Source organism: Gymnoscopelus microlampas (genome assembly GCF_963454915.1).
Source record: "Gymnoscopelus microlampas genome assembly, contig: SCAFFOLD_60, whole genome shotgun sequence".
In the NCBI taxonomy this organism is placed as follows: Eukaryota; Metazoa; Chordata; class Actinopteri; order Myctophiformes; family Myctophidae; genus Gymnoscopelus; species Gymnoscopelus microlampas.
Genome location: NW_028155639.1, coordinates 185,638 through 210,609, shown reverse-complemented (window position 1 = coordinate 210,609; position 24,972 = coordinate 185,638). Strand labels below are relative to the sequence as shown.

Sequence of the window (24,972 nt, the reverse complement as noted above, 5' to 3'; positions counted from 1 at the left end):
TCAACGATCCCCAGATCTAGATTCCCAGTTCATACTGGGTGGCGAGCTAACCAACCTACGAGTCTGGACACTGATGGTGATTCCCCTCCCTCACGGATTGTGTGGTAGGACCAGTCAGAAGTACACTGTCAGGATTCAGATAAAGGGCCCCAACGAGAACAAAAACCTAAACTTTGGGAACAGAGGGTTTTCTATATTTTTGCCGGCTTTTCTTTCTGTTTATTATTTTCCATATGCTGCAGCTGTTGTACATTTCTGTTGTGTGTAATAATAAGTGGCCACCACAATTCAATTCATTGATTGTCTGTGTCATTATTGATATGCAACACTGGCTCTTAAAAACACTAGAGTTTTCTGATATTAGCCCAGATATTGACATAAACACTATTGACTACTACCTACCTGTTTTCTCTCTAGTTCCGTAACTAGGGGTTACAAAATCAAATACATAATGTGCACACTTCATTGTGTACTTAACTGTTGCTTGTTATATACTTAGTATTATGGTTTGGTAACTATTTCCCCTTTTCACCTTTAGGATCATCGAAGGTGGCAACAGCTGCTTTTTCCTTAGGGATCATGCTGATGTTGACTGGCAGAGTCCAGCTCTTCTCAAAGTACAGTTCCAACATCTCTGCAAAAGGAATTTGTCAAATTCAGGGACATTTTACACCATTCACATCATTAACTACTCAACGTCTCACAACTCTTTGCTTTCACTTCACATGCTGGCTGAGTAAATCCATCCATTTATTTAGGAGTAACACAAACAAACTAACAAATAAATAAATACAACTCTTAAGAATATAGATCATTCAACCACTGCGTGCTGCCAAGATGGAGAAGTTGACCTAAGGTGGCATAATGACCAGGTAAATAAAACATGTGAAATATAGAGATGTTTACCTTTAATCACAACCGGTGTGAGGTTCTCCACTCGGACAGTCTGTACTCCTTCCAGCTGCCGTGCAGCCAGCCCATGCCTCTTGAACTTCTCATTTCCCAGACTAGCTTGCAGAAATCTGTCCACAGCTGAAGAAAACGTCACTGGGTCAGTATCATCCGACATCATACCGTCATGTTTCCTGCCGAATCTTTCACTAAATCTATTCACGCTATTACCTTTTCTTCCTCATACTATACTATACACGATTAGATATCCTGACATTTCAGAGAGAACTAATTCAACCCCAGTACTTCCATGACAAATGAGTAGCTACAAGGTGGCTTGTATCATTCATGTAAGCAACAGGTATACTGTAGACTAAGTTTGTTCCTACCAGTGGGATTGTTGAGGGTCACCACAGCTTTCTTTGTCTCCCAGATGATCTCCAAACTAAAGCTCCCCTCATCAAGCCCAGAGACGGTTTCCACCACCATGGACAGCAGGTCTCTGTTCATGTGCTCAGGGATGTTCTCCAGAACCATGGCAACACCATGTGCAGACTCTAACTCAGAGGTAAAGGGGGAAAAAAATATGATCAATAATTTCCCTTGGCTGATTCTTTGAACGCTAGCAAACCTCCACCCACTGGTTTGAAATCCAATCCTGAAACCTGATACCCTCCCAATATGAAGGACTGCCATAAAGTCTGCTCATTTTGTACTGCTCTCCTCACCTGTAGAGCCTCTGAGTCCAGATCCGTCATCAGCATCAGCTGGATTGTTCACCAAATCTAACAGATACGTATATTCAGCTCAGTTTAGTTAATTCAGATCCTGTATTTGTACCTTTTTAAAGTTAGTTACCTAGTTAAATCATCTGGCCATACCCATTATACAGAATGATGACAGGGAATCTTATTAATATTTAATAATGATTAAGTTCTGTGAAAATGTTCTTAGAAATGGCACGCTTCCTGACTGGTACTTGGCAAAGCAATGAACAAGCAACTGCCTGGAGACGGTGATGACCCTTGTCCTCCTCACTATTGGTTGCTTCTTCTTGTAAACTGGAAATGTAAACTTTAAAGAAAAAAAAACTATTTTGGGGTCTTAACTGCCTTAATTTATATTGATAGAACTGTATACGGTATGCACATTAACCACTCGCCCATTTGTGCCCGTACTGCAGTACTTAGTTTAAGTCCGTCTGTATCACTTAAATTCCTAAAATATTCAGATGTGAAACAAAAACAAATATTTTTTTATGATCTTACCTGCGACATTGTCAACTTTTGGAGGGGTCTGGAGAGAAAGGGGGACATAGTCATACACAATGACATCACTGTTTATTAGTTTGTTCAAAAGACATACACATAGGCCCTACTGTATATTCTAGAATTTAAATAAAACAAATCATTCAAATAAATAATAATAATTTAAATAAAACTCAAGTGCCACGGATGTTACAAGGCGATCCGTACCACGATAAGTACCCGTATCTCCCGTATTGTTCAATAAAAAGCATTTTAATCCGATCGATCAACTATGCGACACTAATGGTTGGGAGGTGTTTGCACTGATAACAACAAAAAAAGAAAAAAAGGGAAAAAATGGCTGGCGATCGCATTAAAATGCTTTTTATTGAACAATACGGGAGATACGGGTATATCGTGGTACGGATCGCCTTGTAACATCCGTGGCACTTGGGTAAGCACTTTATATTTGAAACCTGAACATTTATGTACATGTGAGAGTTGGCAATGTAAAAAAATCAAAAACCAGGAACTCAAGGCTCCATGACTGTCATGGTATGACAGTCATATTTCAAGGCTAGTCTGGTGTAGTGCTACTGACAGACAGGGAACCTTTGTTCAGAAAGTTTAATCACATCATGTTTTACATTTTTAACCTTACATGAAATCAATTATGACCCAAAATATTTATTTATATCATGAAATTAGGAACTTAAAATGCTCATTTGTTAATTAAATGGTCTTTTTTTCTCTCAAGTTCAGTCTTCTACGCTTCTATGGCTTATTGTGCATATTACTTATTTTTGCTTCTTTCTTTTCTCTTTCTGCATTCACTGGCCCCGTATTATTGCTGCTTGCAGCTATATTTCAGTTTTAAGTTTTTAAAACCACCAGTATTCGGTCAAACACCAGGTAAAAACAAATACAGAAAAAATAAGTCACCAGAGTGAAAAGCAGTATGAGACGAAAAAGAGGGAGATAAAGTTTCAACCACAATGGCGAGACCGCTAGAATTGGCTTGCATAAGATAAGTTAAAAGCGAGCACGATAACTATTATGTGCGTCGATCATGTTAAATGTAAACAGTGCATCAAACACGCACTTAGCAGTCCAGCTGTGTCAAACCTACATGGAGGGAGAGAGAGATCTCCAACTCCTTGGTTCTGAAACAGGATAATATGGATAATTATCCGACTGATTATTAATTGTAAGGAGGTGAGCCTTCCGACAGTAATGCCAGTGTCGTATATTAGCCCTTATTTGCTATATTTTATAACAGTGTGCAAGACAAAATAGATGGAACTGTGAAATATATACTACAGCTAAAGTCAGAATAATCATGTGTTAACTCAGAGCCAGACACACTGGCAGCGGCTACTCAAGGACTCTGCATAGCTGTGAAGTACAGTCATTTAAATGTCTTTGTCTTATCATCCTGATCACACCTTGAGCAGGATATAGGAAGCAGATAGGGAGACAGTACCATTTGTATGAGTTCAAAGAGACAATGTTTGATCTTCAACAGCTGATGGGGGATTCTCCCCCAACCCACCCGTTTGTTGTATTCTAATGTGAAAACATTGTATAAAGGTGACTGTATGTAAGTAGTCTCGCGTCACCAGACTGTTGCCTCCCACAATTTACAAATGTTTCCGACATACAGTCTGGGACTCGGAAGCTCTGATCATGTGTAAGGGGAAAGCGGATGCCCCTCCCCTACCCACGTCCGTTTCAGCATTGTGCAGTGGCGCAAATGAGTCCGACTGGAATCAACGAATCTCATAAACATCGTTTATGTCTACTAGTGTCTTCTTTCACAGTTTTTTCGGCGTTAATTCCATGATACCTTTCTCAGTTTTCTGTGATAAACAATCCTCGCACAAATAACATGAATCTACCGCTCCTATGACTATGCTTCCGCCTCGGTTCTGTTTCCACTAGGACTACAGGTCCGCGGGCACCGCGTCGTGATTGGTCGAATGTTTTTCCGGTCTGAACAACTTCCGTTACACAGCTTTCGGGAAGTGTAGTCCCAGACTCTATTTTAGCATTCAGAGATTGTGGAACAGTTGTCTGGTGACGCGAGACTAGTATGTAAGTGACTAGGAACTAGGACAGTCTCACACGACGTGAGGCTGTGTGTGGGACAGGGGCTTCTGCCCCTGGCTCTATGCTGTTTGCTGCTATGATGAATAAATGGTGAATCAATGATGGAAAACCTGGGAACCTGACGTCTCTTCTCCTCCACTTCTTATTACAACAAACCAGCCTGCTATCCCGCAGTTTATGCCTCAATTACACGTCACCAGCTAACCTAAAAGCTAGCGTTAGCTTTTCAAAATCCATCGTCTCCTCATTTACATTAATAGGCTAACACAACTTTCTGAGGGTGAGTGAGACCAGACTGCGGTGCATTCCATAAGTCGTTCTGATGTATTTGATTGCCTGTGGATGTTGCTAGAAATCGCCGATCTAAAAGCTCACAACACGTCGCATTTGTGACATACTGTGAGCTTGTAGGTCGACTTTTCACCGCTGTACCGCAGCAAATCATTAGCGTTGCCATGTCGGATTATTATAAGCGACTTTGGGCTTCTTTTTTGTTTAGTGCTTGTAAATATTGGGCTTTTTTGGGCCTGTTTCTAAAGTGTAGTTGCGTATTTGGCCTTGCTTCCACATGTTTTAATTCTCATTTAAACCAACAGTGGTTCTCAAATATTTTCATGTCATGGACCCCTTAGCTCTGGTCCATACTAGTGTTAGAAGGAGTTCTCCAACTCCTTATAACGCTATGGACCAGAGCTAATGGACCTCAAAGATGCATCGGCTAGTTTCAAATAGGCGATGCATATAGGTTTAAAGTGCTCATGTGTCCCCAGGGGGCTCCCCACATGCTTTTTTGGGGGGTCCCCAGATGACAGTAAAGTGACAGTTTAAGGACTTTTAAAACCCTTTAAAAAAAAGAAGGAAAAGAAAAAAGACCATTACTGCATCACAAGTAATAAACAACCTATACTATTTAAAACAAATAGCTGATCTACAAGCTTGTAGATCAGCTATTTTCACAATATTTATCTGTGGAACAGAGTAAGAAAAAAATATAATTCCAAGAGCCTGTCGGGGTGGGGGGTCCCCAGTTCAATTATGATCATTTTGGGGGGTCACGGCCTGAAAAGGTTGAGAACCACTGGTCTTAATCAGCCTGTGTTGTAGAAATGATTAGCTGTAGTAGGAATGTAGCTTATACAGTATATGATGTAGTATTTATGCCAGCATAAGCCCTAATGCAGGGCTTGTCTTTGAACGGTATTCCGCCATGCTGCCGAATGGTCCCCCCCTAGATTGACACAAAAAAAGTGCTACATCAACAGAAAGCTTTTCCCCTCACTGATGCTGCAGGGTATCTGTGTTGGAGCGATTATTTTTGATTTCTTGTCCACCTTTGGAGTTACATCATGGCACGTTAACTACACAACCCTAGCTTTTTACCAATTCAAATGAAAGTGAAATTAAACACAATGGCATCAATTCCTTAATGCTGAGCAGTTCATAAGCTAAGCTCAGTAGCTAACACACCTGTAGAGAACTCACCTTGGTGTGGATGGAGCTAATGTTTCCCTGTACCAGCAAACACAAATGATTGTTACACAGAACTGCTTGTTTAGAAGTAATAACACTTTATAGTGAAATAAACAACTGATAATGTAATATTACTCTACATGGAGGCTGAGTTATCAGTGTTTTTACCAGGCTGGTGAAACACACTGGCCCTCATTTATCAACGTGGTGCAGCCCAAATAATGAGCGTACGGCGTAATCACCGCAATTTTCGGCATTTATCAATATATCCTGACGTGGGCTTTATCCTACGGTACGCTGAGATCTCACGTCTGGTCGAGACCAGTTGTTGACGTTGGCTGCACCCGTTTATTCCATCCTAGAGCTGCGGAGCACCATTGTCTGACTGGTCGCTGTGAAAATATATTATTTTATAAAGTAATTTAAACAAACTGCTTTAACAGTCATTCAGATAAGATTGTAGATCTGTCTGTATTGCAAATAGCAGATATATAAGCTCACAAGCCAGCGTTGCATCGCGACGCGTTGTGAGCTTGTAGATCTGCTATTTTCAAAAATATACGAGCGCTTTTGCGCCGGCGGCCACCTTTTCATGGACAGTGAGGTCCACAAACTTACAGTGGCTTGTCCTATGTTATGGAGTTATGTCATAGAGAGTTATGTAGGCTACACAACCTGGCTGGGTTAAGGATATAAACCCGACGCTCCAATATTAACGTGGCGGCACGGAATCACTGCATTCCGCCCGAGTCTCATGTACCGCTACGCTACGGACACGGACATGAAAGACTAAGTTGGGCGGGCGGGCGCGTGCGTGCGTGCGTGCGTGCGTGTGTGTGTGTGAGAGAGAGAGAGAGAGCGAGAGAGCAAGAGAGCGAGAGAGAGAGGCGTGTGCGTGTGCGGCGAGGCCAGCGGGGGGGGGGGGGGGGGGGGGGGGACTGTTTCTTATTGGCTTTTAATGTCTTTGGTCGTATTCTGGTTCGTCTTCATGTCGTAAAATCGGGGCGTTTTGAGAATATTTTAAGGGCGTGTTATTTAAATGACGCTCGTTTCAGCCGTGACATTTATCAATGCTGGGACCAAGTGTAAGCTCGGATCAGCTGTGTAGGATGCGTTGATAAATGTGACTTCGACGTTGGTGTACGGCCGAATATATGGAAAAATATACGCCGGTTTATACGCTGCGTTGATAAATGAGGGCCACTGTGCGACCAGACTATGTGTCTGTGAGAGAGGGGGGGAAGGGGTGACAATCAGAGTACTTAAATAGCCCCGCCCCTCCCTGCTTCATAGCTCAGTGGTTCTCAATCTGTGGGTCAGGACCCCCAGGGGGGTCCCCACTTGATTTTAAAACATTTTTGGAGGGGGGTGGGGGTCCCCAGATGTAAGTGAAGTGACAATTTAAGGACTTTTAAGACCTTTTTAATAGAGAAAAGAAAAGCACCATCACTGCATAAAAAATAATCAACAAACTATAAAAACTGGTCAAATATTAATTGGCCAAATTGTCAAATAATATAAGAAAGAGGCAAACATTTTCAAAACGCTCACAACGCCTCAATCTATATTTATAGATTTATAGAGTAAAACCTTTATAAACCTTTATTTTCACTGATCACTATGTTGTAGTTTTAGTTTTGTGCCACTAGAGGGCAGCCTGTACCTATCTACCAGACAGGTGTGTTGCTTTACATTAGAATGTGATGTGATATGAAATGACTAACTTGATTTTTTACTTGTTGGTGTTGTTATATTAACATGCTCGTTGCAGAGGAATACATTAAAAAAGAAACTGAACCGTACATACCATGTATGGACAAAATGGTGACAAAGGCTCATGTAGGCCATACCTTTCAGGTCTGGCAATAATCCTCTAATAATAATAATAATTGTGGGATCGCTTTAGCGATCACACTATTGTTATCTTCACTATTTATTATTGTCTCCGCCAGGAGACGTTGTTTTCACTTTCCGTGAAACAAGCTAACATTGGTCAAGCCTCACTTGACACGTGACAATACGGTGAAATAGTGTGATCTGATTGGCTAGTGACGTATAGCGGCCTATAAATACATGTGTCACTTTGAAAGAGTCTGTGCCTCTTTCAAAGTGAGGTAAGACAGGAATAATCACGAAATGGTTGAGAAATGGCGGATACTGTAACAATTGGATAGGACACTTACACAGACAGGACAGATAGGACACTTATACAGACAGGACGGATAGGACACTTATACAGACAGGACGGATAGGACACTTACATAGACAGGACGGATAGGACACTTACATAGACAGGACGGATAGGACACTTACACAGACAGGACGGATAGGACACTTATACAGACAGGACGGATAGGACAGTTATACAGACGGATAGGACACTTGTGTCATGTTACTATGACACAGTAACATGTTCTATTTTTTGTAAGAATTAGAACATAAGAATTAGAACATTCCCAACATTCCCAACACAAGTCTGTTGGCGGAGACTTGTGCTCCGAGGAGCACTTTTTCTAGTTATTAATATTATATTCCCCCCGTTTTTGGGGTAATTTCAATGGAGAAATGCCATTTAGTGACGTCATAGTGCATAATGCCATTCTAGTGACGTCATAATACTGATGTCATTGTATTATGACCCTACTATAACTATCTAACACTATCAATACTCAATACCAGCAACATTCTTAGCGATCACATCCAAGGAAGTATCATTATTTTGGATGAAATATCACATCTAAAATAAAACCGGGCCAATAAGTGAACCCATACGAAAGTGTGCAGATGTTTTGAACATGTCACGTTGAGGTGACACATTTGCACGCGAGCGCTTCGCAGCACGCAGCAGACCCCGTTTCTACAGCGTTTTAAACACACAGTGACGTACCAGCTTCTCTGTGGTGAGGCTGGGTCTCCAGCGGCCTGAGGGCGGGGGTGAGGGTGGTAGAGGGGTGTATGGAAGGGAAAACACAGAGGGAAGAATAGAGCGGAGAAAGAAAGGAATGATACAGAATGATGGGACAAAAGATGGGAGAGAGAGAGAGAAAAGAATCAAATCTGCATCATAAAGTGAGAGTTTCCGTGCAAGAACTCTTCCAATGTGCTTCCAGGGTGAGAAGAGAGAATGTTAGTTTTCATCCAACAGGGTGTCAAACATCAGCAGCATGCTGTGTACATGCTAGTGAGACATTAAGCATTATCAACCACACAATCAACCCTAGCGTCCCTATTCTGGGCATATTCTCCTAATTGGTGAACATTTAGAGAAAAACAAAAATCAGAGACTCTGAAGACAAGCGCAACATTAGAAATCATGATAAAGTCTCCTAGCTAGGAACAGGCCCGGCGTCACGGGGGGCGACACCCCCTCAACCCCCCTCAACCGGACCATTATATTAGCAATATCAGTTGGTCAGTTTGGTTTGTCTACACATTATACACACACAAAATCACTAGTTAATTTACCTTATTGGCAACGGCAGGCGTTCCGCTGTGACAGCTGTGGTCAAGTCTGCCCACAGGCACAAAACAATCCCCAACCTGCTTCACTAAGACATTGCACTTGAGTGCACGTTGAGTGAAACGCCACGTGGTGTATTCAGATGGTGTCGTCACCGTCTTGTGCTTGCCGTATGTGAACCCACGGTTATCAACCAAGCGCTCGTGGCCTCGCTTTGTGCCTCCCCGGACGATGGTGTAAGAGACTGCATCTGCCTCTGCCTCTTCGGTCTCATCTGACTCTTCGCCCCTGGGCTAAAAAGTAAATCAGTAAGTAAATCAGTGTTGCAAGTGTCTTATTCCAAATAGTCCTTATGAGTATGAGATAGATTTCAAAACATTTCAATAGTTTAGAATAAAGTATGAACTAGAAAAAGTGCTCCTCGGAGCACAAGTCTCCGCCAGCAGACTTGTGTTGGGAATGTTGGGAATGACACCAGTGTGTCTACATAATGTATTGCTCCGCCATTTCTCAGCCATTTCGTGATTATTCCTGTCTTACCTCACTTTGAAAGAGGCTAAGACTCTTTCAAAGTGACATATGTATTTATAGGCCGTTATACGCCACTAGCCAATCAGATCACACTATTTCACCGTATTGTCGCGTGTCACGTGAGGCTTGACCAATGTTAGCTTGGCCGAGGAGGGGGGGACGGAAAGTGAAAACAATGTCTCCTGGCGGAGACAATAAGGAAAACATAAGGCTAAGACCAATGATGAGGGTATAGTAGATAGGAAGACTGGTAACTGGTAACAAACAAAAGACATTTTTAAAGTATGTCTTTAAAAACACACCCTGTGTGAAGGAAGCGGTGCCTTCGGGGCGGGGCTTAACTCATTTCAGTTCGTCCCTATTGGTGGTCTGAGGGTTTTATTAGAAGAAACAAAACAGTACTGGGTTTGGTGATGTTCTATATCGTCTGAATCAGCATTGTTTATGTGACGAGGGTGAAATGAGGGGTTCTTAAAAGTTTTGTAATTGTTTTATTGGTGGCTAATGTGTGACTGTTTCCTCATTTAACCCCATCATCTTATTATTTGTGTGTCTTTATATTTGCACTGTATTATATGTTACAACCGTTTTCCCCCCGGCTCACTCATTGAGAGACATTCACTGGCCGAGCGGCAGTCACGTGGTCACGCCCAAGGCCACGGTCATGGCCAATGTCCCGAGACAGCACGTCACCACGGGCGAATGACAGGCGAGGAGGAGTGGTTTTCCCAGGTACAAGAGAGGAGGCGGGACGGTTGAAGGGAGACGCAGAGCCCAAGAGAGAAAACAGTGTCACTAGGGAGAGGGACAGCAACGGGAGAGGTTGGGTACAGAGACACGGAGCAGTGAGACGAATAGCCGAGCGTAGACACACCAGCCACCTGGGAGTTTGGAAGCCGAGGTGTGCCTACCTACGAGGAACAGAAGGAGCAGCGATTGAACCGAAGGGGAGGAAGAGAGCGAGACCAGACCATAAGCGGATGACCATATAAGGAGCGCTGAGACAAAAAGTGGCGATAACGTTGCACACGCAACCTACTCAGCGCCAGGTGTAAAAAGCCTGGCTGCTAGTAAGTACCGGTCCACGCAACGTATATCCTTGTATAAACCACTACCTGTGAACACGCGCATGTACATTGTAAATGCACAGTAAACTGGTCCAAGTTTCCATTGATTGCAGGCGGAGAGAAGAAGAACAGAAGACAAAGACGACTGGCCTCAAATCCCCTTACCCCCATATATGGACATACAGAGTTTCCCCTGAACCAACCCGTGTTGAGTATCCCAAAAGCACTTTATTGGCACCGCACTTTACTGTGAAGTAGTTGCTGCATAGAACCCCTGGTGACCCAGCCTGCACATTTTGCACAACTGTATAATTCGTTTTATAGTTGTTGTGTAGATTGTTGTTTTGTGTTTTAGATAGGTTTTATTAGTATAGTTGTTTATTTGTGATTGTTTTTATGGCGCAGATGCCACCTGTTAGGGTTAATAAATGATTTACTTACCTTGATCCATTGTATCCGTGTCCAGTTCCTCAAGGGATTTCTAAGTGTGTGTTCTCAAAAAACCAAAGTATTGAACTTACCAGTAACTCGAACCTGTGAAGCCTGTGAAATAAGTAAAGTGTATTCAAAAGGGGACTTTCCCTCTATAACAAAAGTGGCGTAGTCGACAAACAAACAAATTTAGATTAGACTCACAATAATCACGCACCCAGCACTTTATTGTGTATTTATATTTTATTGTTGTGAGTTTGATTTGAATTATTTATTAAAGAGAAGAGTGTAACAGCGCAAGCTGATTGCAAGTCAAATGTGATACAATCACGGCCTTGTTCACATATTTGGCGTAGCGCGGCAGGACTGGTTGAGAACACACAGAAATTACCCTTGAGAACTGTACTGTTATTTTGTTTTTGTTTTTGCTTTTGCGGATTTAAATAATGATGATGCCTGTGTACCCTGGTGCCCCTTGGTTGCCCACTTTTGGTGGAACAGAAGGTGAGAGTAGATATAAGGAATGGAAAGAGCAGATCAAAGGATTATTAAGTACCCAGGAATTAACAGAAGCAAAAAAAAGTTAACATTATAATCAAAACACTCACGAGTGAAGCTAAACGGCAAATTGGTGTGGTTGATGAGGGTGAACGCGACACAGTGGCAAAAATCTTCGCATACTTAGACACTTTATACAAAGAGACTGTTTCGGTCGCAGAAATGCGCTCTTTATTTTTTGGATGCGCCCAGCGCACAGGAGAAAATGTACAAGCTTATATCCTGAGACTTAGAGAGCTGTTTTGTGGGCTGCGGCGACACGACCCAAGCACCGCTCCCTCCGATGCCATGCTGCGTGATCAGTTTGTTATGGGCTTAGCTGAGGGCCCTCTGGGCCAAGCTCTAAAAGTATATGCTCGACGACATCCCGATGACGATTTTGCTGCTCTACGTGAAGAAGCCTGTCTGTTAGATGCTGAACATGGAAAGCCTGAAATACTATGCCACGCTGTTAATCCTATTTCTGTTCCCAAACCTTCTCAGGATCCTGCTTGGAGAGAAAAACTAAAACAGGAGATCATGGATGATGTTAAGACCCAAATGCAAGGAATCACACAGGAGCTCATGAAAGAGATCAGACCGTTCCTCCGCTCTGGCGCCGCGGACACACGACCGCGCACTCCGCCGCCACCTGAACGACGGTACACGGCCTCTCAACGATATGAATGGGACGAAGGAGGTAGGCCGATATGTAGGCAGTGTGGACAGGCTGGACATATAGCGAGGTTCTGTAGATCTGACCGCGCGCAGTTAAACTAATACACCCTGTCGCCGAGGTCCAGGGGGCAGAGGTGCAACGTTCACTGAAAAAGTTAAGGGCCAATGAAGTGTTTATTGGGGAATGTCCGGAGATTGGGATAATGATGGGAGGGGTCAAACTGAGGGGTTTATTAGATACGGGGTCCCAAGTAACGCTCATGCAGCAGAGTCTGTTTAATGAAAAGTTCTCGCAAAGAAAGATGGAAAATGGCCCTCTGTTGTTTAGCCTACGGGCAGCTAATGGACTTGATTTGCCCTACTCTGGCTATGCCATATTCGATTTAGAATTAGAAGGACTGAGGATACCTGGAAGAGGGATAGTAATTGTGAAAGATGAACATTGTATCCAGCCGTTGATCATTGGAATGAACGTGGTCCACGCAGTGTGGCACGCACTCTTTAAATTACCTGGGAGGTCTGTGTTTCCATGCCAACAGGAGAGGACACCATGGAGAAAAGCCTTCGCCGCTTGTAGGAGAGTGGAGGCCGTAACCCACGAAGATGGAGCCTTGGGGTATGTGTGGCCTGTCGGCCGACGGAGAATCCGAGTCCCCGCCCGCAGTGAATTAGTAGTATGGGGCCGTGCCTGGAAAGGCCCAACTGGAGCAGAATACCAGGCCCTGATGGAGGCCATGCCAGAAGGGAAGGACCTGGGAGTGGCCCGAGCATTGGTCACCGTGCGTAATGGGCGAGTCCCGGTGCGCATCTGCAACCCCCATTCGTACAGCGTAGTCGTGGGCCGACATCAAAAATTAGGGAAGCTGTATGCGGTGGAGGAGGCCGACGTCCATGGGAGGCGAGACCTGAACCTGTCCCTGGGAGCCGATGGAGCAGTGGAAGTGTCCCTGGTGAGCATAGAAGACGATGGACCAGTGAAGACCTTACCTGAGGAGATGGAGGAGTTGACCCGACGTCATGACTTACCTGACCAGCAGAGGAAGGAACTGCATGCGATGATGTGTAAATGGAAAAAGGTGTTTGCAGTCCACGATGAAGACTTCGGGCAGACGGACGTTGTACAACACCAAGTACCGACTGGAGATGCGGCACCCATTCGTGAGAGGCACCGGCCGCTGCCGCCCTCCATGTATAGAGAAATGAAGACCTTATTGAGTGACATGCTGGACAAGGGAGTGATAAAAGAGAGTTGCAGTCCATGGGCGGCGCCCATTGTCCTAGTGAAGAAGAAAGATGGCAGCTGGCGGTTCTGCGTCGACTACCGCAAACTGAATGCAGTAACGCATAAAGATGCTTTCCCCTTACCTCGGATTGAAGAGACATTAACGAGCCTGACCAAGGCCCAGTGGTTCTCCACACTCGACCTGGCTAGCGGGTATTGGCAGGTGGGTATGGACCCTCGGGATCGAGAAAAGACAGCGTTTACCACCCCTTTAGGACTGTTCGAATTCCAGCGGATGCCGTTCGGATTATGTAATGCCCCCGCAACCTTTCAAAGATTAATGCAGCGCTGTTTGAGCGGTCAGGTGACGGAATCGTTATTAGTGTACCTTGATGACATTATTGTTTATTCACCTGATTTCTCCTCTCACATGCAGCACCTTGACCAGGTCTTCGAGCGGTTGTGGAGACACGGACTAAAGTTGCGCCTGGACAAATGCAAGCTCCTCCAAAAGGAGGTAAAATTCTTGGGTCATGTTGTAGACAAGGAGGGAGTGCGCCCGGACCCTGAGAAGTTGGCAGCGGTAAGAGACTGGACCCCACCCTCGACTGTTCGTGAGGTCCGCGCTTTTCTAGGGCTAGCCGGTTATTATCGCCGCTTCGTGTCCTCATTTGCTGCCATAGCCAGGCCTCTAAATAGTTTGTTAATCGGAATTCCAAATGATGTGAAGTCCCATCAGTGTAAAATAGAGTGGTCTCCTGAATGCCAAAATTCGTTTGATGCTCTTAAGACTGCCCTTACGCAGGCTCCAATACTGGCTTATGCAGACTATGATCAACCATTTGTAGTATATACCGACGCGAGTGGCCGTGGGCTCGGCGCGGTTCTGGCGCAGGTCCAAGATGGCCAGGAGCGAGTAATCGCCTACGCCAGCCGAAGTCTACACCCTACCGAACAAAATGATGCGAATTATAGCTCCTTTAAGTTAGAACTTTTGGCCCTTAAATGGGCCGTGACAGAAAAATTTAAGGACTATTTAACCGGTGCTCAGTTTACGATTTATACGGATAATAACCCCGTTGCGCATCTTCAAACAGCTCGACTGGGTGCGGTGGAACAACGCTGGGCGGCTCAGTTGGCCTCCTTCACGTATGATATAAAGTACCGACCTGGAAAAAACAATGCGAATGCAGATGCCCTGTCTAGGTTCCCTGTTCAACCTGTAGGAGTGGCCGCGGTGGAGTTGACGCCGGTGGCTAGAGAGGACGGGTGGGTTGGAGCTGAGTGGAGGGAGGCACAAGACCGGGATCCAGACATCCAAGTGGTGAGGGGTTGTGTAGAGCGGAGGCGGCTGCCTACCCTTATGGAAAAGAGAGGTTGGTCACGGGAAGCCAGACAGATGTTGCGACAGTGGGACCGGTTACGCATAAGAGACAATGTATTATATAGACAAGTGATTGATCAACATACACAAGAGCCATACTCACAACTTGTTTGTCCAGGAACACGAAGAAAGGAGGTGTGGAAAGGACTCCATGAGGCCGCGGCGCACGCCGGGTTGGACCGGACTTTGGCACAACTTCGCCGCCGGTTCTACTGGCCGGGCATGGAGGGGGCGGTGCGACAGTTCCAGCGAGGTTGTGTCGCTTGCAGCCTACAGAGAGACAGGACAGAGCCAAGGGCCCCCTTACAGCCTTTTGAAGTATCGTATCCCATGGAGGTGGTAGCTATCGATTTTCTCACATTAGGTAGACCTAGTGACGCATGGCAGAATATTCTTGTAGCCACCGATTTATTCACCCGATATAGTTGGGCTATTCCAACGCGTGACCAAACTGCACCCACGACTGTCCGTGCACTTTGGACACATATCATTCAGCCATTTGGCTGCCCGGCTCGTTTCCATTCTGACCGAGGCCCAAATTTTGAATCCGAATTAATGCAGCAATTGTGTCATACTTACGGTATTACAAAGAGTCGCACCACCCCTTACCACCCAGCTGGAAATGGGGGGGTGGAGAGGTTTAACCAAACTCTGTTGAATATGTTGCGTTCTTTAGATACTGATCGCCAGGGGAGATGGAATGAACACCTACCTGAGTTGGTACATGCTTATAACAACACTGAACATAGTGCCACAGGCTATGCCCCTGCGTTCTTAATGTTCGGTCGTCACCTGAGGCGTCCGGTAGACGTAACATTAGGCGTACCACTGGCACAGAATCGAATGGGAGTGGGAGATTGGGTGCAGGATCACCAGAAGCGAATGGCCACAGCGTATAGGACAGCAGAGAAAAAAATGGTGAATATAGCAGCGCAGCGTAAACAGGTTTATGACCGCCGAGCTGGCATGCCGCCGCTATTACCAGGAGAGAGGGTATGGGTGCGAAACAGGAACCGTCAGGGACAAGGTAAACTGGGCCCATGGTGGGACCCAGAACCATTTGTGGTGTTGGAGAGAGTGGGGGACGCGGGGTTAGTATATAGGATCCGACCTGAAAAAGGAGGGCGAGATCGAACGATCCATAGGAATGCATTAAAAGTGTGTATAGCCCCCAGGTCCCCGATGGAGAGCCCCGCACCTGCCCCAGTGTCAGAACCGGTGGGACCAACATGGCCGCCTTATATAGGGTTTTTCCCCGGTCCTAGGGAACCTGAAGGTCCGCGACGCTCTGGGAGAGCGAACCTAGGACAGCCACCTGCGAGGTACGGACATGACGATTAGAACCAGTTGCCAGGGACTGCCAACGAAAAAGTAGGGGGGAATGTGACGAGGGTGAAATGAGGGGTTCTTAAAAGTTTTGTAATTGTTTTATTGGTGGCTAATGTGTGACTGTTTCCTCATTTAACCCCATCATCTTATTATTTGTGTGTCTTTATATTTGCACTGTATTATATGTTACAACCGTTTTCCCCCCGGCTCACTCATTGAGAGACATTCACTGGCCGAGCGGCAGTCACGTGGTCACGCCCAAGGCCACGGTCATGGCCAATGTCCCGAGACAGCACGTCACCACGGGCGAATGACAGGCGAGGAGGAGTGGTTTTCCCAGGTACAAGAGAGGAGGCGGGACGGTTGAAGGGAGACGCAGAGCCCAAGAGAGAAAACAGTGTCACTAGGGAGAGGGACAGCAACGGGAGAGGTTGGGTACAGAGACACGGAGCAGTGAGACGAATAGCCGAGCGTAGACACACCAGCCACCTGGGAGTTTGGAAGCCGAGGTGTGCCTACCTACGAGGAACAGAAGGAGCAGCGATTGAACCGAAGGGGAGGAAGAGAGCGAGACCAGACCATAAGCGGATGACCATATAAGGAGCGCTGAGACAAAAAGTGGCGATAACGTTGCACACGCAACCTACTCAGCGCCAGGTGTAAAAAGCCTGGCTGCTAGTAAGTACCGGTCCACGCAACGTATATCCTTGTATAAACCACTACCTGTGAACACGCGCATGTACATTGTAAATGCACAGTAAACTGGTCCAAGTTTCCATTGATTGCAGGCGGAGAGAAGAAGAACAGAAGACAAAGACGACTGGCCTCAAATCCCCTTACCCCCATATATGGACATACAGAGTTTCCCCTGAACCAACCCGTGTTGAGTATCCCAAAAGCACTTTATTGGCACCGCACTTTACTGTGAAGTAGTTGCTGCATAGAACCCCTGGTGACCCAGCCTGCACATTTTGCACAACTGTATAATTCGTTTTATAGTTGTTGTGTAGATTGTTGTTTTGTGTTTTAGATAGGTTTTATTAGTATAGTTGTTTATTTTTGATTGTTTTTATGGCGCAGATGCCACCTGTTAGGGTTAATAAATGATTTACTTACCTTGATCCATTGTATCCGTGTCCAGTTCCTCAAGGGATTTCTAAGTGTGTGTTCTCAAAAAACCAAAGTATTGAACTTACCAGTAACTCGAACCTGTGAAGCCTGTGAAATAAGTAAAGTGTATTCAAAAGGGGACTTTCCCTCTATAACAAAAGTGGCGTAGTCGACAAACAAACAAATTTAGATTAGACTCACAATAATCACGCACCCAGCACTTTATTGTGTATTTATATTTTATTGTTGTGAGTTTGATTTGAATTATTTATTAAAGAGAAGAGTGTAACAGCGCAAGCTGATTGCAAGTCAAATGTGATACAATCACGGCCTTGTTCACATTTACATTCATTTATGTGCTAATAATAATGTCAATGTTTATGTACAATGTAAGTCAATGAGGAGCATATTTACAATGATCAATTTCTAATCAATGGAGCGATTATTTGTGATTTCTTAATCTTGTCCACCATGGCACGTTAAATAGACTCCAGTAAAGGTGTCACGTGACAAAAATAACAGATCTACAAGCTAACAACATATCACGGTGCATTTTCATTTGTCACTTTTACCTCGCCGGTCTTCTGCAGGTCCTCAGCTTCCTTGTGGCCAGGGGGTGGGGCCGGGAGGAAGCCTCGCCGGTCTGTTCCAGGTCCTCAGCTTCCTCGCGGCCGGGGGGGAGGGGGGAGGGGGGGGGGATGCGCTGAGAGGGACCCACGGTTATCAACCAAGCGCTCGTGGCCTCGCTTTGTGCCTCCCCGGACGATGGTGTAAGAGACTGCATCTGCCTCTGCCTCTTCGGTCTCATCTGACTCTTCGCCCCTGGGCAAAAAAGTAAATCAGTAAGTAAATCAGTGTTGCAAGTGTCTTATTCCAACTAGTCCTTATGAGTATGAGATAGATTTCAAAACATTTCAATAGTTTAGAATAAAGTATGAACTAGAAAAAGTGCTCCTCGGAGCACAAGTCTCCGGCAGCAGAATGGCGGATACTGTGACAATTGGATAGGACACTTACACAGACAGGACAGATAGGACACTTACACAGACAGGACGGATAGGACACTTACATAGACAGGACGGATAGGACACTTACACAGACAGGACGGATAGGACACTTGTGTCATGTTACTATGACACAGTAACATGTTCTATTTTTTGTAAGAATTAGAACATAATAATTAGAACATTCCCAACATTCCCAACACAAGTCTGCTGGCGGAGACTTGTGCTCCGAGGAGCACTTTTTCTAGTTATTAATATTATTCCCCCCGTTTTTGGGGTAATTTCAATGGAGAAATGCCATTTAGTGACGTCATAGTGCATAATGCCATTCTAGTGACGTCATAATACTGATGTCATTGTATTATGACCCTACTATAACTATCTAACACTATCAATACTCAATACCAGCAACATTCTTAACGATCACATCCAAGGAAGTATCATTATTTTGGATGAAATATCACATCTAAAATAAAACCGGGCCAATAAGTGAACCCATATGAAAGTGTGCAGATGTTTTGAACATGTCACGTTGGGGTGACACATTTGCACGCGAGCGCTTCGCAGCACGCAGCAGACCCCGTTTCTACAGCGTTTTAAACACACAGTGACGTACCAGCTTCTCTGTGGTGAGGCTGGGTCTCCAGCGGCCTGAGGGCGGGGGTGAGGGTGGTAGAGGGGTGTATGGAAGGGAAAACACAGAGGGAAGAATAGAGCGGAGAAAGAAAGGAATGATACAGAATGATGGGACAAAAGATGGGAGAGAGAGAGAGAAAAGAATCAAATCTGCATCATAAAGTGAGAGTTTCCGTGCAAGAACTCTTCCAATGTGCTTCCAGGGTGAGAAGAGAGAATGTTAGTTTTCATCCAACAGGGTGTCAAACATCAGCAGCATGCTGTGTACATGCTAGTGAGACATTAAGCATTATCAACCACACAATCAACCCTAGCGTCCCTATTCTGGGCATATTCTCCTAATTGGTGAACATTTAGAGAAAAACAAAAATCAGAGACTCTGAAGACAAGCGCAACATTAGAAATCATGATAAAGTCTCCTAGCTAGGAACAGGCCCGGCGTCACGGGGGGCGACACCCCCTCAACCCCCCTCAACCGGACGATTATATTAGCAATATCAGTTGGTCAGTTTGGTTTGTCTACACATTATACACACACAAAATCACTAGTTAATTTACCTTATTGGCAACGGCAGGCGTTTCACTGCGACAGATGTGGTGAAGTCTGCCCACAGGCACAAAACAATCCCCGACCTGCTTCACTGTGACGTTGCACTTGAAAGCACGTTCGGTGCAACGCCACGTGGTGTATTCCGATGGCGTCGTCACCGTTTTGTGCTTTGTGTAGGTAAACCCACGGTTATCCAGCAAGCGCTCCTTTCCTCGCTTTGTGCCTCCCCGGACGATGGTGTACGACTCTTCGCCCCTGGGCTAAAAAGTAAATCAGTAAGTAAATCAGTGTTGCAAGTGTCTTATTCCAAATAGTCCTTATGAGTATGAGATAGATTTCAAAACATTTCAATAGTTTATTGCGCTTATTTCTGACGAGTCTAGGCTACGAAACCCAGTCCCCTCCCCAGTAGGTGGGCTACTGAATGAAGTGGAGGAGAGCAGAGGAAATAGGGAATAGTTTTGCTTTCCTAGTTGTCTGTTTATCAGCTACTGTACGTTTGATGACAGCTGTATATATATTTTTATATAAAAACGAAATTGAAACTAAAGCTCCTGTTTCTGCAAATCCTCTCTGTGCATTTGCAAGCTTGATGACGCACTAAGGTGTGTCCCCCGGTCTCACAAGATCAAGCAATTGATTCTTTACTTCTGCTGTCAATTCTGGATATTAAAACTTGTGTCAGCTTACTGTATGTTTATATCACCAGGCAGTCAATCAATACCATTTGAAATGTGAATTCACGCGCGACCCGACGCACTGCAAGTCCCTTTAGTTACAGGGGAGGGCGGCCTGGACGGGTGATTTATCCCACAGCACCACGATTTATTATTTGTCCGAATATAAAAAAGTTGACCTGGATGGGTGTGTTTCGCCACATCATTGCTGCAAACTGAGGTAGGCTCCTCTGCTTCAACTTCACTTCATCTCCTAACCTGTGATCTAAGCTTAGTCCTGAAAGAATATCCTCTATGGAAGTGATTTACAATTCTTTGTTGTCTAAAGGTTTGGTCAGTGAGAGAGTGAGCTTGGTGCATGGCAGCAGAAACAGAGTCATGCCGTCTCATCTCGTTTTTTTCATTGACCCGACACAGCACGTGTTACAGCCCAATGTGTAGTCCGTCGTACGACAGGGTCGCGTGCCGAAAATAGCAGATCTACAGGCTCACAATGCGTCATGTCCGCGACGCGTTGTGAGCTTGTAGATCTGCTATTTTTGACACGCGACCCGCTGTACGGCAAAGTATAATTCGAGCTTAAAGGACTGGGGAGCTGTTCTCACATTATTGCTTTTCTAGCACAAATATATCGTCAATCGGCGATTTTTGGGCCGGCGATGGCCGATGGGAATATTTTGGCATATCGCCCAACCTTAGTGTCCAGTTTCATCCCCTTGGCAGCCTGTGGTGATTCTCTCTGGCAGGCAGCATCCAGGATGTTGTCAGCCATGTCTAGAGGTGAGGTGGAGTGGGTCTCGCCTGCAGAGAGAACACACAACATTACTGTTACAGTTAGTACATGTGGTTACACAGTGAAATCCTCAGTGTTCGTTTAACTCTGAGAGTTGGAACCTTATGGTATGAACATGATTCACCCGTTTTCATCTCTTTATTGCCTGTTTATCACAGTGATTTAATTCAACTCAGGCTGAGCATTAGTGAAATGAGGTTGTAATAATGTGGTAAGATGTGAACGAATGCAGTATTGGAGTTACTCTCTCACCACATTTAAATTAACATGCAAACAAATAGCTTCTTGACCAAAAGGGTCCTCTTTATATTCTAACGACACTGTTATCGTCTGATATACTGACATTTTATTTAATCAGGTGAGGTTTGTTGAGCATATCAAGTACTTGTTAGTAATATCCTGGCTTCTACATAGTGTTCAGTTAACAGACATTTTGTACCTGGGAGCTTCACAGTACAGCCAGTCTTCTACGGCCACTAGAGCAGGTTGAGTGGCTTTAAAGGGATAGCTCAGCTCACCCAAAGAGACACTTTGTTTCTATCGATTAGTCACCCCATGGAGACTTAAATTCATGGCTATTTTTTTTGTTTTTGTCGCATTCCTAAGCCAATAATTTGAGGACCGGCGGACCGGTAGGCAGCGGGTCATCAAATTATTGGCTTAGGAATGTGACAAAAACAAAAAAAATATCCATGCATTCAACTCAAGTCTCCATAAGAATAGATAGGAAAAAAGAAATGACATTTTGGTGGTGAACTATCTCATTAAATAACATGTCAGCCACACATCCTAGAGACTCTTCTCCCTCCTGGCTTCTAAGATGTGGAATAAATGCTACTTATACTAACTATGCAGAGATATGCTGGTTATTTGTTCACATCATGTTATTCAGAGATTAGTTTTTGTGCTGTTTAGACAGATCCTAGGAGGATTGACGTTTACCTGCCATCCTAGTTTCTTTGAAGCACTACCTTGTTTTCTTTGCTCTATTTATGTGAGCATTTAGCCGGCTATTTGTTTGACTATAGGGTTCATGTCATTTACTCTGATCTTACACTCTGGGAAGTCACTCTGGATCAGAGGGTCTGTATTTGTAATGCACAAGGTGACCACGAGAGGCAGCAAAGAGCCTCTCATCACTGCTTGACCATAATAATGGTTATAATAACCAGTGTGTTCTGTGTTGGTAAAGAGACTTCACTCCACACACCTACAGTGTGAGACATGATGAAATACCCCAGCATACATACCAGTATTAAAAGGTAGGGTAAGTGATTTTATTTGGCTAAAATCAATGTTAAATCGGTCTATATTCTCATTGCTATAGAGTGTTTGTTCATAAAATGCATTTTCAGGTCGGAATACCAATGTTTTTTTTTAAAGAGATGGAAAGACCCCTGTTACTGAACACTCTATAGCAATGATTACCATCACAATATAGAGCTTCAACCTTTTAACATAAAGTTCTTTGTTTTTTACAAAAAAAAGATCACTTTTACCCTACCTTTAATATTACAGTGATATCTATGGAAGAATACAGACTATATACACATCACAGCTACATACATACCTACATTGATAGTATAGTATAAATGTATACAGACTATATACATCACTGCAACATAGTAAATGTTAGTGTAATATTAGCTGCTATCTATAGAAGAATACATGCTATTATACACGGCAACATAGTACATAGCAGCATCAATGTTACAGTGCTGTGGGCATGCCATTACATACAAATAATTTAAATGTTTTTCCAAATATTTAAAAAAATAACACCCTGTGTGAAGGAAGCGGTGCCTTTGGGGCGGGCCTTAACTCATTTCAGTTCGTCCCTATTGGTGGTCTGAGTCCACTTACCAAATTTGTAATCCAGTCTGACTTTTATCTTCGTATCTATGAGAGTCTTAGCGACCATCTCCCCAGTGTGCCCTGGAATGTCACCAGTAAAGCTAGTGTAGCAGGGCTAGGAAAAGCAATGACTACGCCACCCACACATATAGGAGTGAGGGATCCTTTAAACACATTAATCATATACTGTAGATATATAGATATATAGGACTGAACAAGGTAAGGTTCCCCAGGAAGGTACGGGTTCAGAATTAACAGAACCAGAGGCTGATGTATCAAATGTGTCAAGTTTATTCAACAGTTGGTATAAAAATAATCAGGTTAAAATACAGAAAGGAATAAAGCGGTTAGTATTATTGTTCTGCAAAATGGACTAAATTCAAGAAGCAAAGGGGCAATAAGGGTAAGGGCTTCGGGGCCTCTAAACTAAATATACAGAAATTAAACAAAGCAAATCCAAATAATGCAAAACCAAAAGAGAATAAAGTAAATAAGTAACCAAAAGCAAATCAGCAAATAAGCAAATCAAAACAAACTACAAATAAGCAAAACCAAAGTCAAAATCATGCAATGCTACTTAATGGGCCAGTATAGCTCTGTCCTCAGTCAACCCTATTGCACTCAGTCTAAATAGTGTGTGTGTATGTATGTGTGTGTGTGTGTGTGTGTGTGTGTGTGTGTGTGTGTGTGTGTGTGTGTGTGTGTGTGTGTGTGTGTGTGTGTGTGTGTGTGTATATATATATATATATATATATATATATATATATATATATATATATATATATATATATATATATATATATATATATATATATATATATATATATATATATATATATATATATATATATATATATATATATATATATATATATATATATATATATATATATATATATATATATATATATATATATATATATATATATATATATATATATATGGCACGGTGGGAAAAACAGTGATTAGTTAGTTCAGCTCCTACAAAAATCAAATAATAAAACATTAGACCAACCCTCCAACAATTCATCAGGCTCCTATAGCAAGATGACAAAATACAGAAAAATAACAAACATACCCAAATAGTCAATGTATGCTCATGGCTCCAATTGATAAAGGCCTGCACAGCCACAGAGTACTGCTACTCACAGGACCTGGAGGCTTCTGGAAGTACAGATATGTATTAATATAATTAACAACAGGCCTAATATTGTCAGCCTATCTAAACTCTTATACATATACTATTGTTACAATGAGTTATAAAAAACCTTGTCATTTGTTTCAGATTGTCTTACAGAGAATTAGTGTGTACCCCTCATGCCTCCAGGTCTCTCTCACAAACACTCGAACCAGGCTTCTGGCTAGACAGGAGGCCACAAACCTGGCCACCCCTCTTTATGCACTTTCCTTAAAGGGCCAGTGCTACACTAGCTCCATAAAGAACCTCTCACTCCGCTATACAGCTCCGAGATGAGGTTCTATGTCGTTCTCTTTCCCTTTCCTCTTTATTTTCCTGAATGGGTTCCTAGATGTGTGTGTGGGTGAAATAGGCTCTCTGACTCCTCTCACTCTCTTTCTCTCGCACTGATCAAGCTCTGGTCTGTGTAATGAGCTGAAGTCCACACAGTTGTGTTGGAGGTTAATGAATGTTTTACATAAATAACAGTGAAGAACATGATGGCATGCTGCCTACCTGCTGCCAACCACTACCCTCACTTCCTGGTTACAGCTGTGACATCACGCATGTGTCTTAAAGGTGTACACAGTGACATCATGCATGTGTCTTAAAGGTGTACACAGTGACATCACGCATGTGTCTTAAAGGTGTACAGCTGTGACATCATGCATGTGTCTTAAAGGTGTACACAGTGACATCATGCATGTGTCTTAAAGGTGTACACAGTGACATCATGCATGTGTCTTAAAGGTGTACACAGTGACATCATGCATGTGGGGCCCAGATGGACATGTTGGCTGGGTATTTACACACT

At 43.8% G+C, this 24,972-nt stretch overlaps 1 protein-coding gene across 1 annotated transcript; it reads right to left on the bottom strand.

The window, feature by feature from the left end:
• Positions 1-515: 515 nt before the first annotated feature.
• Positions 516-2,242, bottom strand: LOC311041336 (protein mono-ADP-ribosyltransferase PARP14-like; the record flags this gene model as incomplete). The annotated part of the gene is made up of 5 exons (XM_084086246.1): positions 2,160-2,242; positions 1,620-1,676; positions 1,281-1,448; positions 907-1,032; positions 516-634 (listed from the first exon to the last, which is right to left on the bottom strand). Exons 3-5 carry the CDS (start codon positions 1,426-1,428, stop codon positions 516-518), a joined length of 393 nt encoding a protein of 130 aa, XP_083942372.1. The 5' UTR covers positions 1,429-1,448; positions 1,620-1,676; positions 2,160-2,242.
• Between the last annotated feature and the right edge of the window lie 22,730 nt (positions 2,243-24,972).